General features: G+C 51.2%; 1 protein-coding gene across 1 annotated transcript in view; it reads left to right on the forward strand.

Annotated features, from left to right (window-relative positions):
• The window catches only part of LOC144719587 (formin-binding protein 1-like), a 58,111-nt gene extending 49,135 nt beyond the window's left edge, over positions 1 to 8,976 (forward strand). The window contains exons 11-14 of the mRNA XM_078595659.1: positions 261 to 393; positions 1,802 to 1,893; positions 3,717 to 3,856; positions 4,567 to 8,976. Coding sequence (XP_078451785.1) covers positions 261 to 393; positions 1,802 to 1,893; positions 3,717 to 3,856; positions 4,567 to 4,709 — 508 coding nt within the window. The 3' untranslated portion in view covers positions 4,710 to 8,976. The remainder of the gene's footprint in view (positions 1 to 260; positions 394 to 1,801; positions 1,894 to 3,716; positions 3,857 to 4,566) is intronic.
• The last annotated feature ends 8,601 nt before the right edge of the window (positions 8,977 to 17,577 follow it).

The raw sequence follows: 17,577 nt of genomic DNA on the forward strand, positions 1-17,577 counted from the left end.
TGGCCGGGCATGGTGCTGGCCAAATATCCCCTACGAGTGACGTGCTTGCCTTCATACGTGCTCGCTAACAACCCTTGCCCCTGGCGAGCGTGTAAGGCTACGAGGAAGCTGTGTGTGTCTTTACCCACTTGCTTGCCTTTAATAGGTGCTCGCTAACAGCACTTGCTCCTACAGTCTGTTAAGGCTACGTGGGGGATCGTTGTCTTTGTTTCTGTGCATTTGTGCTCCGTGTGCGTGCATGTGTCCTGCCTGGGTCGCAGCGTGGCGCTGCAAAAGATGCGCGACGTGTACACTAAGAACCCGCAGCTGGGGGACACGGCCATCCTCGACCCGCAGATCCAAGAGAACAAGCTGCGACTCGATAAGCTCAAACAGGAGCTGCACAAGTACGAGGTAATGGAGCGGTAGTGCCGCGGTCGGAGCGCTGCGCTGTATCCCGTGACGGTGATCGTCTGTATCCCGTGACGAAGTTTGTTCTCCGTGAAGCAAATTGGATATTACGCGATGAATGTATTGAAGTATGTCGTGCAAGTTGGAATAAGCGGTTGTACGGCTGCCTCAGCGTAGCATCATCACACCCAGCGGGATGCTGCTGGATGCTTCTAGATGCTACCCAAGCGCCTCAGTCTTTGTTCATCCTGCGTGCGCATCTCACGCCGTTATTGCGGACTGTGCTTCACCGCATGTTATGATTTTTTCATGCCATTTTTCCATTATGCGGTGTTCTTCAGGAATGCAAAATAAAAAAACTACTTCGAAGTGCGAGCGACCACGTGACGAGGCTGCGCCAACATTGCAGTTGTCCAAGCTCTGCAGTCCACTCTATATTAAGGTGTTATTGGCCAACTAACGAATGTTTACCAATATCTTGAAGAGGCGTACCTTGCCTGTAAGCTCGGCAGTTTTCTAGCATTGAGCCTGACTCTGCTGACGAGACACTGGTATGTCGAAAAACCAGTGCTGGTATTTGAATTAATGCTCCTGAGAAGATGCCCTCCTGGAAGAGGGCTCTGCGGCCGATGGATTATATAACAAATACTTAAAATTTCATGTGGAGAGACGGATATGTAAAGGCGACGTATTGTCTGCATGTTTATTTTCTTGTATCCCAAAAGGATCAGCTGGAGATATGACGGAGATGGTTTTGAAAATGGAAAACAGAAGGGGAGAGGAAATAATCTGATCAGTTGTGGGACAGTACGAGGCGGTTGGTGGGACAGTACGAGGCAGTTGGTGGGACAGTACGAGGCAGGTGGTGGGACAGTGCGAGGCGGTTGGTGGGACAGTGCGAGGCAGTTGGTGAGACAGTACGAGGCAGTTGGTGAGACACTGCGAGACAGTTTGTGAGACACTGACTAACATGGTGAAGTATGAGAACACAACCTCAACGACCGATGTGGCTTTGGGAGGCCTTCATCCAGCAGCGGATTGACAAAGGGCTGTACACAATGTGTGTGCATTTTACTGCATGCCTGTGCAGGGGTGTGGGGAGCGGCAGTATTGTCGTTAGCACACTGCGCTATAACCAAGGTGACCTGAGTTTTATTCCCGCTCAAGACCAATAACGGTGGCAAATAATTGAATCGCTCCTGAGCCTCCCCTAGGTCGAGTACCTGGTGCGGTGTGTAGAACACCAGCACTCGGGAGACAAAGGCGGCCGGGTGTGTTGTTGGCCACCCACCACCTCGTGCGCCATGCTGGCCTTCTTAGGTGCTCACTCGCAGCACTTGCTCCATCGGTCTACTACAGGCTATATCGGTGATCGTTGTCTTTGTGTGTGTGTGTGTGCACGCGCGTGCAGATCTGGATGGTGGAGGTGGATGGAAAACCCCTGTCGCGTTCCATCTCCTCTCGCACGAGCTCCTACCGAGTCTCTCAGGGACCGCCGGAGAGGTGCGATGCCATCGTGTGTGAATGGAATTCACTTATCAACAGTCAGCACCCCGAGGCACATGACACTCCCATACGCACACAGATCAATGAAGAGCCCCCCCACCACCGCCCTCTGGTACAGCGTGTATAGACTGTTGGGGCTCGTGCTGTGCATGGGCCACACCTGTTGAGGCTGAACGTGCCCCACAAGGCACTCGTGTGACCAGCGCCATCTTTGGCCACATTTCCCTTGCCCAGTAATGATGTTTGCACTTAATTCAGGTTGGGTCAACACATAGAGAGGCCCAGGATGGGGTTCAGTTATCACCAAAACTCTCCACAAAGACAAAGATCCCCGTATAACCTTCACAGACTTTTTGGGCAAGTACTATAAGCGAGCACTTATGAAGGTTGGCATGACACACGATGGGGTGGGTGACCAGCACCATGCCCGACCGCCTTTGTTTCCCCAGTGCTGATGTTTACACACCGCACCACGTATTCACTAAATGCTGAGTCGACCTAGAGGAACGGTTCAAATATTCACAAAAGTTATTGGTCGTGAGCGGGAACTGAACTCTGGTCGCTGGGTTTGTAGTTTGGTGCGCTAACCGCTACACTACCACACCCCCCCCCCTACTCGCCACACACAGATGGGCACACAAACACAAAGATCCTCCATGCAGCCTTAACAGACTGTTGTGGCAAGTGCGGTTAGTGAGCACCTTTGAAGGCCAGCAATGTCAACACGAGGGAATAGATGGCCAACACCACGCCCGGCCGCCTTTGTTTCACCAGTAGAACCAGGTACTCTTTTGAGGCTGAGTCACCCTTAGGGAGGCCCAAGAGCGGTTCAGATAATCGTCACTGGTGTTGGCTCTGAAGGGAATCGAGCTCGGGTCACCGGGCTTGTAGCGCAATGTGCTAACCGCTACGCCACCGCTACCCATAACACGTGCATGCACACACACACACACGTGCATATACATGTTGTCCTTCCCTCACACTTCTGATTAGCACAGTTGGCTACGTACGGTGTGAAAGAAGTTCAAAATACATACATACATAAACACGTACATTGCAGCCTGGCTCTAAGGCTGCTTTTCGGGTGGGTGAGTGCATTCGTGCCGTAAGCGAATAATCCAGCGCGTGAGATTCGTAACCTTGGCCTCCCTGACCTTTCCCCGGCGTGGTGTAGATGAGAGCTGCTCCCTTGGATTATTTAAATCATCGAACACTCTCCCGATTGTTATTTCGGTTACTCGAACGTGTGCCGTTGGATGAGAATCGATTGGCGGGGCTTGGTGATGTCATCGGCAACATTGCCTGCATCACGTTTGGGCGTGGCTTGTGTGGGGGTTTCCTGCCTTCAGGATATCGGGCCGGCGGCCATTGTCTAGGAAGCCTCATACTCGATCATAAAGGAAGTAGGCGATTACAATTTTTAGTCAGCCATTCGACTTAACTAGCTACTCATCCTGCCTCTCATTGGGATAGCTGCAGCCACACGCAGACTAATACATTTAGAGATTCACTTCCATACATCACAATGGGATTTGCACTGTGACCACAGCGCGCAACATGATTTGGGTGAAAGTGACCACCAGCTCTGCTGCAGTAGGGATCGAAACGGGTCCCCCCCCCCCTCCCTGTGGTGCTTTTGGCCGCGGTCCACTGACCGCTGTAGGCCCCCAGGCTGAGTGCGATTTCTGAGTTGAATTGATGAGAATCAGGGCCTCGTCGTCTGTGGATCAAGCCGGCTATTTTTTTTTTCACAGTCCCTCTCTCTCTCTCTGACCTCCCCACACTGTCCCATTCCGTCTCCTGTCTTTCTGTCCCGGCAGCCCCACGCCCACGTGCCGCCCCTCGCAGCCCACCTCGTCCGAATCGTTTGACGACGAGTTTGATGACGACGATGATATTTACGAGGCGGAGCCCCAGAAGGAACCGTTCAAGCAGTGTCGAGCCGCCTACGCCTTCCCTGGTAAACGCGCAGACGTGCACTCGCAGCAGCATCAGTGGCATCATTATCAGCGGCCGCAACAACCCAGGAAACATGCCAATGTTGGGCCAACGTTGCCATCTTTGTTGGAACCCGTTGGGCCAATGTTGGCCCAAAATGTCTATTGCTAACCTTGTTGCATCAATTCTGTTATCATCATTAATATCAGCAGCAACAGCCAGCATCCTCAGCATTGGCATCATTATCCGTATTGCTCCTGGAGTTTACGCGCTTGTGGATGCATATTCAGAGCGCTAGAGAAATATATTTACACTATCGGGACACATTCTAGCGATGGAGAGATTATCCCTCCCTGTGTATGCTGATGGATGCCTGTGTGGGATTGCGGTGGTGGGTGGGTGGTGGTGGTGTGTGGTGGTTGTGTATGGTGGTGGTGATTCGGGGGAGGATGGTGGTGGATGGTGTGTTGTGGTGTGTGTGGTGAAGTTGGCACAATAGGGGGCACAGGTGGTGCATCGCCCAGTCATCTCAGTCAGTTGACCCATAGCACCTGGGTCTGCCCCGTGACCTCCTGCCGACGGGCGTTCGACACTTCACGTGACCTTAACGTGCACATAGCCTGGCACAAGCACTGTGGTGACGTCACTGCCACTTGGTGGCGAATGGCAGTTTTTGTTCTTGTGGTGATTGTGGGTGGTGTATCGTGGGTGGTGGTGGGTGTGTGCGTGCAGGCGATTCGGACGGGACCATAGCTGTGGCGGAGGGCGAGGTGCTGTGGGTGGTGGAGGCCGACACGGGGCAGGGCTGGACGCTGGTGAAGAGGCAGACGGGCCCGGCCCAGGGCTACGTGCCCACCACCTACCTGCTGCTGTGAGAGCCACCACGAGCGCGTGGCCAGCCCACAACAAAGTTCTCACCGAGCGAGCATCGGGCGGGGGGGGGGGGGCGGTGGGGCGGTGCTCATGAGTGTCCATTGGTGGTCCTGAGCCGGCGGTGAAACTTCCAAGTTCCTATGGCCGAGGCCAGTCTCTCGGTATGACGGCCACTGTTGTTGACTTCTGACGAATTGGTTGGTGCTAATTTATTTTCATAAACCGCGGAGAGATCCATGGGGGGGCGGGGGGCTGAAGCGACCCCCCCCCTTCACCAGTTGAGCTCATGACCATACAATTGTAGTGAGGTACACAAATAAATAATAAATAATACATATAATATATATTCACCAACTGAACAGCTGGCACTGTTGTCCTGAATGTTCGACTCACAATGCCAACGTTCGCCAAGTCGAAATCCCAGTCATGGGGTCGACTCAGCGGCCCATCATCCCTCCAGGGTGGATAAAGTGTAGTACCAATCACCGTTAAGTCACAGTAGAGGCCACTCTTCTGATTGTGGGTCCTTGAATGTGCCCTGACAGTGTAAATATTTTTGTCACTGGCGCTCTGAATATGCATCCACAAGCGTGTAAACTCCAGGAGAGCATCTTTGACGACCGGGAGAGTGTTATGTGGTGCTGGAACGGGGGGGGGGGGGGGGGGGTGACGTCTGCTTTGTTACCGAGGCATTGCCCTGGAATCTCAAGGAGCATTTCTAACCAGAACTGGTCGCACGATAACCCTCACGAGAGTTGGGTCGTATTCGCCGGGTTTCACAGCGTAGGGCCCAAAACTTGCGGTGTGAACTTCACCAGCAGCGCTGGATTCTCACGCACCGCTACCGTTACTTTCGTTGGTTTCTCGACCCTTTTGGCACGTATGCCGGCAGGCCAAGTGACATCGCCACGGCCTCTTTACGTCACGTGGGTTTTGTGACGTCGTTAGAAGTCTGCGCACGTGACCGCTTTTCCATGCCTCCGCACCCCGGATCTCCTTACCTCGCTTTTTCTCGCTAGCCTCAATCCCTTTTTCAACGGCGTTCTCATTTATGTCTCTCGTGCACCTCTCTGTCTCATCTCGCTGATCCGTGCCTCTTGATGTCTCGGCGAGCCGTATCTCCCAGGCCACTCGAGAGGCCACGAGTCGAAGGAGCCACGGTCTGAGAAAATTCCACGGTTGACCAATTGTTGCAGTCTTTAGCCTTGGCTTTGGTGGGCCACATTCGTCCATGGATCAGAGCATAAATTGGTACCAACTTTGCTCGAGAAGCTTTCGTAGCACCGATTTATTATATGTACGGCCAACAAGAGTGAATTATTTGATAACTCGGTCATTTCAAGTGGTTAGCACGTAATTCAGTCTGTCTTTGGCCACGTGAAGAAACTGGATCCCACCTCAGGTGCGTAGTGACCAGTGAAATATCTGATCTGGGCTCATGAACTACATCCTAGGATCAGAATCTGTATTTAGACTGGAGGAATCCGATGAGCTATGAATGATGTCCAGTAGGGGGCAGGTTATGCATACACTTCCTGTGACCAGTTGATTAAAACACGAGGGAATACCACTGCATGTTGTGTACAGTATATTATAGACGAGCCGTAGCGCAGCAGTGGCGAGATGTTAACTACCTCGCCTGGTATACAGGAGGTCGTGGGCTCGATCCCGACCCTAACGCCAGTTTATTTGTTTGCATGTTCTTCCCATGGTCACGTGTTCATTTTTCTTCGGGGTCTTCTGGCTTTTCCCTCCACATTTAGAATCAACGTGCGTTTAGAGTATTTGGCTGCAATACATTTCCGCATGAAAAGCCAACTTCGTTGAGCTATCATTTGTGGCCAGGCCGCTTTACAAAAGAGCTATACAGCTCAATGGGCCATACCTGGTAAAATACTAAATAGTTTTTCGTTTAAATAGTTTAGTTTCCAAGTCCCGACCTTGACGTCGGGAGGTTCAACCCTTTCCCCTGACTACACAATCGCTGACCTTAATCAAATCGGATGAGAGCCCATTGAGATCATCACGTCATTAATGTGTGTTGCGCGCGTAACGATATCTTATTAAATCAAAAGCACCACGGAAGGGAAAGCCGAGCAGTAACAATGATTCCGAGTAACTGTCGTGTCACGTCCCTGGACGAAGGTGGGGGGTTGGATTCTCATTCTTCGTCCTCTCTGGCCTGTGAGTCTCTCCCCACTTGGTGGGAGCGAGACTGCTTTGTCGGGTCCTGGTATCGGCCTGTCATGGTACGGGTAGAGGGATTGCGTGTGGACAAGACGATGTTGAAAGTTTGGGGGGGGGGGGCGAGGGGGGGGAGTGCAGGGGCAAACCACAACATTGTTGAACCACCGCAGCACCTGAGCTGTTCGCACGCCGGCACTGGCGGTGTTGGGTGGTCAGACTCTGCACGGCAGAGCACGTCAAAACGGTGCACCCGTCCGAGATCTTCCTTTGTCACGGATGCCGCCGCCTACCAAAAGCCCAGAGAATTGAGAGCGACGTTACACGAACTCGAGACGATCGGGAGGGAATCCGAGAGAAGTTGCCGAGGAGCGGTTTTCGGACCTACGGAGGTGGCCTGCCGCTCGTCCGGCCGAGTGCTGATGATGTTCGGCATCGCAGTGCGACGAGAGGCCTTCCCCGCTGCACCTGCCACGGCGATCTGGCGAAGTTCTCACCTGGATCGATCGAGCGCGTGTGCGTGGGGACCGGTGGTGTAGTGGTTAGCGCGCTGCACTACGAACCCGACGACCGGAGTTCGATTCCCGCTCGCGGACAACACCAGTGACGATTATCTGAACCGGTCCTCGGCCTCCCCTGGGTCGACTCGGCCTCAAATGTGTACCTGGTGTGATGTGTAAACATCGCCACTGGGGAGACAAAGGCGGTCGGGCGTGGTGCTGGCCACCCACCCCCTCGTGTACCGTTCCGGCCTTCATAGGTGCTCGCTAAACACTTGCCCCTCTAGTCTGTTAAGGCTATATGGGGCATCTTTGTCTTTGTGTGTCTTTTGCGGCACTTGCCAGCTAGGAATTCGCACCTCCAGAACCCCGTAGCCCCGCTCAGCACGGTTGGCCACGTACCGGTGGCGCAAGAAGTTGACCTTCCGTAGATAACGCTCTGCCGGTGACGGATGGCAACCCGTCTCGTCTACAAAACAGATGGGCAGGCGCAACGTTTGCTCTGCCACGATGATCCGGTTCGTTGGCTGCGTCACGATGCCGGATGTTGGGCAAGGTGTTCGAGGACTGTAGTTGCCCATGCAAAGTTTTATTGGCGTCAACGTGGCCGTCATCGTTCTCGTGGTCAGGGCACAGGCGATATCGGCCAATGTGTTTCCCCTTTGCTAGGCGCCGTGATTTTTTTTAAATCCACTTTTGGCACTGACCCACAAACTGACGTCCAATCCACTGTGTGCGTATCACAAATCAGTTTTACGTCACATTTTAAAACGAATCCCAAAACCTATGGTGACACGCGTTTGTAAATGTATATGGTTTTTAAAATGCCCATGCCCGAGAGGAGATGATGCACGGAACCCTACTATAGGAAACGATCCACCACATGAGGACCCTTTATCTCATCGTCGGTGGGATTACTTTATAATCGAAGAGCGCACACGCGCATCATTAGATAGTTAAGCAACATCGCTGGTTTGAAACGGCCCTTGCCCTATGAATTGCGTTGCGTCTGGACGAGACTGGAGAGCGTTTTGAATGCCTTTTCACTCCGTTCCGGGGTTTTTTTTCCACGCTGGCCAATGCAAAGGTGGTGGACGATCTCGGCATCGTTTGTAGCCACCGGATTTGAAGCACGGCTCTTGTGCGATCCTGGGCCTCCTCTAGGTCGACTCAGCCTCAAACGAGTACCTGGTGCCCTGTGCGAAAGATATCCACTGGGGGAGGCAAAGGCGGCTGGGGCGTGTTGCTGCCCCCCCCCCCTCGTGTGCCACAGTGCCGGCCTTCGCAGGCGCTACTCGCGAACGGCACTTGCCCCAACAGTCTGTAAAGGCTTTACAGGAGGAGGGGTTCTTTTATCTTTGTATATATAAAAGCAATGGCACTCCTCCACCCGGTTTGAAATTGACACATTTTTTTCAAATAAACGATTCAGTGGCCAGGACTTGCGTTGTAACGTGTCATAAGCATCGGATGTAATATAATTTGAAGAAAACAAATATTTGTATTGTGGGACTCGCCGACCACTTCCTTGCAAGTGCCTTCTTCCCCCCCGCTCCCTGAGACCAATAAAACTTCCTTCAAAGACGCTCGTTGTGGTTCGAACGTGAATCGCGAAATCGAAATCCACCCGGCGTTCTGAAGCCGCCACATCGTCATCGCGCTGATGACGAGTAGCGCCGAGTCCAGCTGCTATGCAAATACCGACGTCATCTCTCGTGAAGTTTTGCGCAGTAACGCGGGAGGGGTTTCCCCTCCCCCCACACACATTGCCGTTGCCACAGCTGTCAACCCATGCGGTTTACCCCGCATCCTTTTACAGGGCAATTGAGTGTGGCATACAGCCGTTTCAATGCGGGCAACAACAAAAAATTCTAGATTTGAAGCTTTCGTGACTGCAAGGATTCATACTCTTAGTTTTTTTTTCGGTAAAGTCACGTAGGTATTTTTTATTTTTATTTTTTACCTACGTGACTTTACCGAAAAAACCTAAGAGCAACAACAAAACATTTATACGGCCAAATAAAAAAAGAGTTGTGGAACAGATTTTCGTTTTTTAACTCTGGAGAGTGGCGGCGATCCCCGCAGCAGCCGACACATTTGATCGGGAATTAAGGATTTCCCAAACACACAAGCCACGCCACAGCACCGGCGACTATGGGCAGCAGCGTTTGGGGCCATCCATAAATGACGTGACGCACCTAGGGGAGGGGGGGGGGGTGTTGAGAAATGTGACGTCACATCAAAATGCACAACTTTAAATAAATATAGACAACACGTTCTACTTAATTAAATAGACTTTTAAATAAACGTTTTCTCCTACAACATCAGAGTGCAGCGCCACATTAAATACGCACTATAATGACAATAGTTTAAAGCGATTTGAAGCATGTTTTTTTTTGGGGGGGGGGGGGGGGGGCAGAGCTTTGTGACGTCATATTTGAGGGGGAGATGGTGTCTGACTTTTTGTGACGAAGGGGGGGGGGGGGTCAAAAATCGTCCAAAATCGTCCAAAATCGCGTGACGTCATTTATGGACGGCCCCTTACCCCCCCGAGCTGTGCCCAAGGGCAGTGCGCAGGATGGGTGCGGTCGTTCGTGCTTCTCCATTGTGTTGGGACTTTGCAGGATGAACGTTGAGATGTATAAGGGGCACGGGGTGAATTGTTTTCTGTGGGTCTTTCGGTAAAGCCACGTAGATCGAAAAATAATAATTAAAAAATATCGCGGCGTTTCGATCGCAACACAAGCACCCTCACCTGAAGACGATTGCTTGTGTTGCGATCGAAACGTCGTGATATTTTTGTAAATTATTTTTCTATCTACGTGGCTTTACCGAAAGACCCATAGAATATGTATTCCTGCAGTCACGACAGCTTTAAGTCGAGGTCTGAATTGGTCTGTAATAAGATTATGCAACGATAAGGCGTTTACAAGGTTCTTAAAGGTCTGCTCTCTCAGTATCTCGCCACCCAGTGAACAGCGTGCCAACGTTGGACCGACGTTCACATTGTTATTTGTCAACTGACGTCACAGCTCTTCCCGTCCTGTTGACATCCGTTGTGCCGCGCCACTCCCACTGGTGGATCCAGGGGGGGGGGCGATGGTGGAGGGGCAATACGATCAGAATACAATTGGTGCTGTATGTTGATATTTATTTTATTTGCCGATGATGTTGGAGAGCCTCTGATCTCATTTCTGTGGCCTGCCCTTCAAACAAAGACTAAGACCCCCCCCCCTCCGTGTAGCCTTAAACTGTAGGGGCAAGTGCTGTTAGCGAGTAGCACCTACGAAGGCCGGCACGGCATACGAGGGGGTTGGGTGGCCAACACCACGCCCGGCCGTCTTTGTCTCCCCAATGGCGATGTTTACACATCGCACCAGGTACTCATCTGAGGCTGAGTTGAGGCCCAGGACCGTTCCAGATAACCGTCAAAGGTGTTGGTCGTGAGCGGGAATCGAACTCGGGAGGGGGGGGGCCTGGTTCGTGGTGCAGTGCGCTCACCACTGCGTCGCACCGCTCCCCTGATACACAGGTTCCACCCTTCTCAGCCTCCTCTCTCCCCGATTGCATCGACACAACGCCCTTCTTCTGAACTTCCATATCGCTTGCACCTAACTACCTTCCACGAAGGCCCCCGGCATCCTCCACGCGCATCTTGCGGCAGCGAAAAAATGCTGGGGTGGGGCAGCGGTGGCCCGGTGGTCCATAACACTGCGCTATGGCCCCCACGATCTTGACTCCCCTGGCCACAGCAAAATCTATGAGTCCGAACCGGTGGTCATGGGCCACCTGCCCTTCACCACCCCATGCTGACCAGAGTGGGCGCGGTCAAAAAGCGGCCCACAAAACCACATAAGTGGCCCTCATCCGGTCAGTGGATTGACAAATGGCCGGGTCAGCGGCGCCACGGTTGACTGCTCGCGGGCACGCGATATCATTCTCAGTTAAAGAACGGACATGCTTAATGACTGGACTTGGATGATGACGATGATCACCAGTACCCAATTCTGGTAACCTGTGGCTACGTGGTTTGCATGGGGGGGGGGGGGGTTATTGCACAAGGTAATAAGTTTTAATCTGCAATTAAAGGGAGTAGCGCCGACCGCCCTGTTTCGACAACCACTTTGTCCGCAAAAGCCCACGTGGCAATGGAATTTGGACGCCGCTGATAACTCGTCGCGTGGACTCGGGCTGTGCGGTGAGATTGTGTGGGTCCGTGGGCAGGTCGGTCGTCTGCGACACTGGTTGTGAGATCGATGGGGAGTGTGTGGCGAGTCATGTAAAACGTGCCGCAAGGAGGGCCCTTAGTTATATTGCCCGAGTGGTGGAGCAATAACAAGGTCACGAACATAAAATGACACGCACACACGGTCATAGGGTTGCCACGGTGACGAGATGTTAACGATCTCGCCTGGTGTTCAGGAAGTCGTGGGTTCGATTCCGACCCTCTTGCCTGTTCTATATTTGGAGTTTGCGTGTTTTCTCCATCGTCGCATGGATTTTTATCCGCATCTTCCAATTTTTCCTTTCACATTTATAAACATGCGTTTAGAGTATTGGGCTACGATACATTTGCCACGTGATAGGCCACTTCGTTGAGCTATCATTTGTGGCTAGGCCGCTTCTGAAAAAGAGCTGCACAGCTCAGTGGGCTTTACCTGGTAAAATAAAAGTAGTACATAGGGTCTGTAAATCTGTACGGTCGATGAGTTGATCATAGTAATTAATAACTCGGTAAGAACTCTTTGGTAGTTACGAATACTAACATTCACATTTTTTAATGCGTTGCTTTTAAACAAACATCTTTAGATAAAATGGTCAAAAGTGTCGCCCTGCTCGATTGCTCATTCGGCAGCGCTCATCGCTGTTCACGATCCTGAACCACGACAGTAGGTGGCAATTCCACATTCCTTTGGCGGATCTGAGTTCCCACAGGACGAGCACTTGTCGACGCCTCACAAAAATGGTACTCAATTTATCCACCCTGGCTGGACTGATGGATAAAATATCCGAGCAGGCCCTCGGGCGGAATTTGAGCCCGATGGTGAGCGGAGTGTGCCGACCACAGTGCCAGGTGATTGGCAAACGAATAAATAAATCCATGTGCATGCCCATGCATGCACATGGATTGTGTTACACTTTTGTGCGTTTGAATGAGTGAGTGGGCTAAGTTAATGAAACATGCATTACTCCACCCTCACGGTGATATGCGATCGCATATTGTGGACACAAATCGGAACCATAACAGAGGATGCATATGTAGTGGCGTTAACTACTCGCTGTTCACAAACTGAGAGAGCGGATCGTAAACAAGGTTTTCCCGTATTCTTAGGTTTTTTTTCGGTAAAGTCACGTAGGTAAAATTTTTTAATTTAAATTAATAAAAGTAAAAAAATAAAACGGTCAGGGTCAAAGGGGGTGAGGTAGGATCCAAATGCCAGATTGGGAAGGACCAATCGGAGGGTCCCACAAGGTGGCCGGGGATTGGACAACCCGGCCACGAACAGGTATAAAAGCCAGAGCGCTGAGAGCTCCGAGAGGTTTTGCTACACGAAGACCCAAGTCGGCTGAAGACAGCTAGGACCCTGGACCAAGCGTTCCAGCCCTTGTCAGGGCTGGGGCTCAGTGTAACCAGTGGTCAGGGGAGATAGGTCCTGGATAGGACCCTGGCTCCCCGCCTTCCCGCCCTTGTGAGGGCTGGGGCTCAGTGTCACCAGTGGTCAGGGGAGATAGGTCCTGGATAGGACCCTGGCTCCCCGCTTTCCCGCCCTTGTGAGGGCTGGGGCTCAGTGTCACCAGTGGTCAGGGGAGATAGGTCCTGGATAGGACCCTGGCTCCCCGCCTTCCCGCCCTTGTGAGGGCTGGGGCTCAGTGTCACCAGTGGTCAGGGGAGATGGGTCCTGGATAGGACCCTGGCTCCCCGCCTTCCCGCCCTTGTGAGGGCTGGGGCTCAGTGTCACCAGTGGTCAGGGGAGATGGGTCCTGGATAGGACCCTGGCTCCCCGCCTTCCCGCCCTTGTGAGGGCGAAGGTCCTGAGCGACCAGAGGTCGGGGACCCGCCGGGCCAGCGGCGGGTCGGTGTGCCTCCCCTAGGTCCCAGCCGGAGGACGCTAGGCTAGCGGGAAGATCAGATAGACAGCAAGTCCGAAGGCTGTACCTTCGTAGAATAGGAGCGAAGAGTGAGTGTGAGCTGTGCAGGGTCAGGAGACTGTGTGTTAAGATAATAAACAGTGTGTGCCATGAATAAGTTTAGAAGTCCGTTCTTTACAACACAACACATACATTGGTCAATTATTTGAAGGTTGGGGTGGTTTTGGAAATCTGAGATTCGTAAATGCTTTCAAGCTTCGTTGTAAAGCATAAACAGTCAAAGAACATCCCATGCCAGAACTTCAATGAAAGGTAACCTTTTAAAGACTTGAAGGTTTACTGACTAAAAGGAATGTGTTTTTATTGTTGTCAAAATATCTGAAAACACAAGTCTCGTCGATTTGTAAAAAGGTAACAATGGTTTCCTTAAACGCCGTTCTGTTCGTCGGCGATGCAAGGCGGCTCCACTTAAAATGCATGCGCAGAATAAAATAGTCAAATTCATCTTTTCTGCGACCCTATTCCATGCGACTCATCTGCAGCAGCAACCGTGGAGTCCACAACACTTCCTGTTATTCGTGCCTCTATTTTTTCCCATTATCCACGATTATTTGGTTAGTCCCCCCACTCCTAAGCCTGATTAGCTGTAATTGTTTTGTTTCACCGACAACCGGAGCAAACTCGCGCTGTAACAGGATCCACAATCGTCGACTCCAACATCGCCGTGGTAAGAGGAGTTCTACCGTTTTGCAATCGCACCGATTACCGATTGGAAGGCACAGAGGCACAGTTCGTCCCTTCGTGGTAGGAGACATTCACCTTTTTCACCCCCCCCCCAAGTCCAACGCCTGTTCCATTTCCTGGTGCTTATGATTTCGCAAAAGTCTCAAGTAACCGAGCGTTCTCGCGATAAGGAAATCATAAAATCCGGCGGGTTGATAACCTCGGTGAGCTCATAATGGCCACGTCTCGGTCCTGGTGGTATGCAAATAAAGATGAATGGCAGAGCGGTTGGCACGCAGCACTCCAGACCCGGTTTAGCCGAGTTCGATTCCCAGCCACGGCTAACATCAGTAGCGAGTGTTATCCGAACAGGTCCGGGGCTCCAACCTCAACTGACCAGCGTGGTGAAGTATGGTCAAACAACCCTCATAACCGACATGGCATGCGGAGGTCTTCATCCAGCTGTCGATTGGCAAAGGGCTGTACGTTTTTATCATATTTTAAGAGGACATTGAGTCACCGTGCAGTCGTGGCAATAAGAGGCGTGTGTGTGGCCTATATTTTGTTGAAATACCTTTGACTCGCAGCCAAAACATTTCCTTGTTCAAATGTGTGCGAGTCGGTGATAATGTAATCCCCACGAACTGCCATGAGCCAGCGGTGCCAATTCCACATTTCGCATGCGATGATAATAGCCCACGCACTCCTATAACACATTCCTGCGGAGGGAGCTGGTAGGAACGTCGGGTTGCTCAGTCAATGGCCAGGGTTAACGGCGGCGTGGTGTATTCCGCAAATATGGCCGACTGTGAGGGCGGGCACAAGCCGGCGTGAGTAGGTTAAACGTTGAGTTTTAGAAGGGCACCACGGGGTGACCAGCCCCTCCCCACCCAGCCCCACCCCTCCCACCCCCCACCCAGCCCACCCTCCCCACCCAGCCCCTCCCCACCCAGCCCCACCCCACCCAAGCCCCACCCTCCCCACCCAGCCCCTCCCTGCACGACGGACACAATAATCCCATGTGGGCTGGTGTAACCAGGAAGTTCCCACCAGTATAATGTCACAACATCTCAGCATCACCACAGCCGGGCGGGAGCTGGTGACTGTGCATGTCTGCAATCCAGCACTGTGGAGGCAGCGAGGGTTGGTAGGTCACCACGCAAATGTTGGTAAACTCCCTTCCCGTGTGTGTCGAAGAAGCGCTATACCCTGGGCTGGCCCGAAGGTTGCCCCCCTCGCACGCGTGGGTTACCTCCGGGTGCTCCGGTTTTTCCTCCCACTTTTAAAAACGCTCATTAATTGTCCGATAACACCTTCGTATATAGAGGACCACAGAGCTTGGGAGGGGGAAATTGGTGTCGGCTCATCACGTGGCTTCTCTTTTCCGCTCATCCTTTGGTCCCTCCTCGCTCCTCTGTGCGGCGCAAGTGCCAAGTTGAAATTATCATTCTGCATTGCTGTCATGTGGCGAGATTAAATACCGTATTGGATTCAGAGAACGGTCGTTTTGTAAGAACGCCCCGCGAACCTAGAAAAATATTATGGAGCGTAACCCCATTTTTTCCCCCCCATTGGAACAAGGTTTCTGCATTCGCGAGCGTTTTCAAGAATGTAACCCTCGTGGACAGGGAGGGCTCACACTTCGTGGAACTTCTTTCGCGCCGTACATAGCCAACCGTGCTCATCATATGGCTCTGCGATGTGTTTGCGGATTGTACCGCGAGTGAAAACAGAGAGGTGAGCAAATGCCCCCTATCTCTCTTCTCAGCAGCTAAACACTGCAATCAGTGATGGATCAATATCTCCCAGAGAGAGATAAAGATGACATCAGCGTCGCGTTGAGATTATTGGGAGTCGTGTACCGCCTTTTTATATCAAGTGCTGTTTTCTCCGTGGCTATTTGGGAAGTGCTCCCAATCATCAGAATGATCTGATCATTTTGAGAATCCGTACTGGTACTTGATACAAAATATCTGGAAGATCAGAAAAGAATGAACGTGTTGTGGATTGATTGCACTTTCAACTCAGCCAGGAATGTTAAGCATGTTCACACGTCACCCCGAGCTTTAATACCGTAATTTTAATTTACACGTTAACAGCAATATTCACCCGGAGGCAATACGGTGTTGTACAGAGCTAAAAGCATTAAACAAAATTAAACGATAAAACAGTAACAACCTCATAAAAGCGTAAACGCTCATGGTAACACCACCACGTAAAATGAAACATCCCATCGCAAAAAAAATTTAATTAAGGAATGAAACTCCGTTTAAGAACAAATGTGTATGTGCAATTTGAGTAAATTGCAGGTGAATCGCACAAATTACGTGTCTGAAAGACGAACATCCAGGGTATTGACGTCTCCGCAAGAAGGTAGTACAGCAAGTAGGCTGCCGACATTTATGTGCAAGGGGGTTGACCGCTGTCCTCGTATGCGAGTGTGGTTTTGTCCAGGGTGCAACACAAAACATTTATATATTCAAAAGCGAGCGAAACATGTAAGGTAGGACCCTCCTGAACACTGGTCGAGACCGAGCGAGACTTGTAATAGGTATTTAATGATTAATCGATTGCAATCAATAAACGTACAGACTGTGCATGTATTAATTAATTAAATGTTGATAAATCATTGTGTTGCTTATGGGAGTAAACAACGAGACGCAACGCACGAGGCAGGCGACACGAATGAGATTCAGCGAGAAAAATAATAACGCGAAATACTCGTTCTTGTTTCTCTCAATCATGACACGGTCACACACTTTGCCCAAATTTCCCGAACTAATTGCAGCCAGTTAACAACAACAACAAATCCTGATGAAGTGCAATTGCTATCACCGTTTTAGCACTGGTATAAACATTGGTGATACTTTGTGCATAGGCAGTATTGCCAATGTATTTGCCTCCCCGCCTACCCAGCGAGCATCAAACGTTGGGGCCGCCGTTGGATCAACGGTTCCAGCCGCATGCCAAATTTGGCCCAACCTTTGAATGTGTACTGAGCAATTATCGTTTTTCAGTGATTTCTCAATATACATGGGTTCCTTTTGATTTCATATCCCCCCCCCCGATCCGGAAACAACAAATGTTATAACATCGACACGTTTTTTTAGGACCGGCCGATTTGGTGAGCGTCCTTAATTTTCCACCTTCAAGAGTTCTTCTTTCTTCAATCCAAGAAACTCTTTCCCCACCCTCACGCCTTTTACACATGCGGGAAAATAACAACGATTTGAAAGTACAGTATGACTACAGCGTTCAAAATATGTTCACCCGGTTATATGCCGTGTCATTTTTTCGTGTATATAAAATCAAAGGAAAAAAATCAGTTGAGTCACGATTCTGACCATTTTTTCAAATGTTTCATCATCTTTGG

Source organism: Lampetra planeri, chromosome 6 (assembly GCF_965212315.1).
Source record: "Lampetra planeri chromosome 6, kcLamPlan1.2.h2, whole genome shotgun sequence".
NCBI lineage: Eukaryota > Metazoa > Chordata > Hyperoartia > Petromyzontiformes > Petromyzontidae > Lampetra > Lampetra planeri.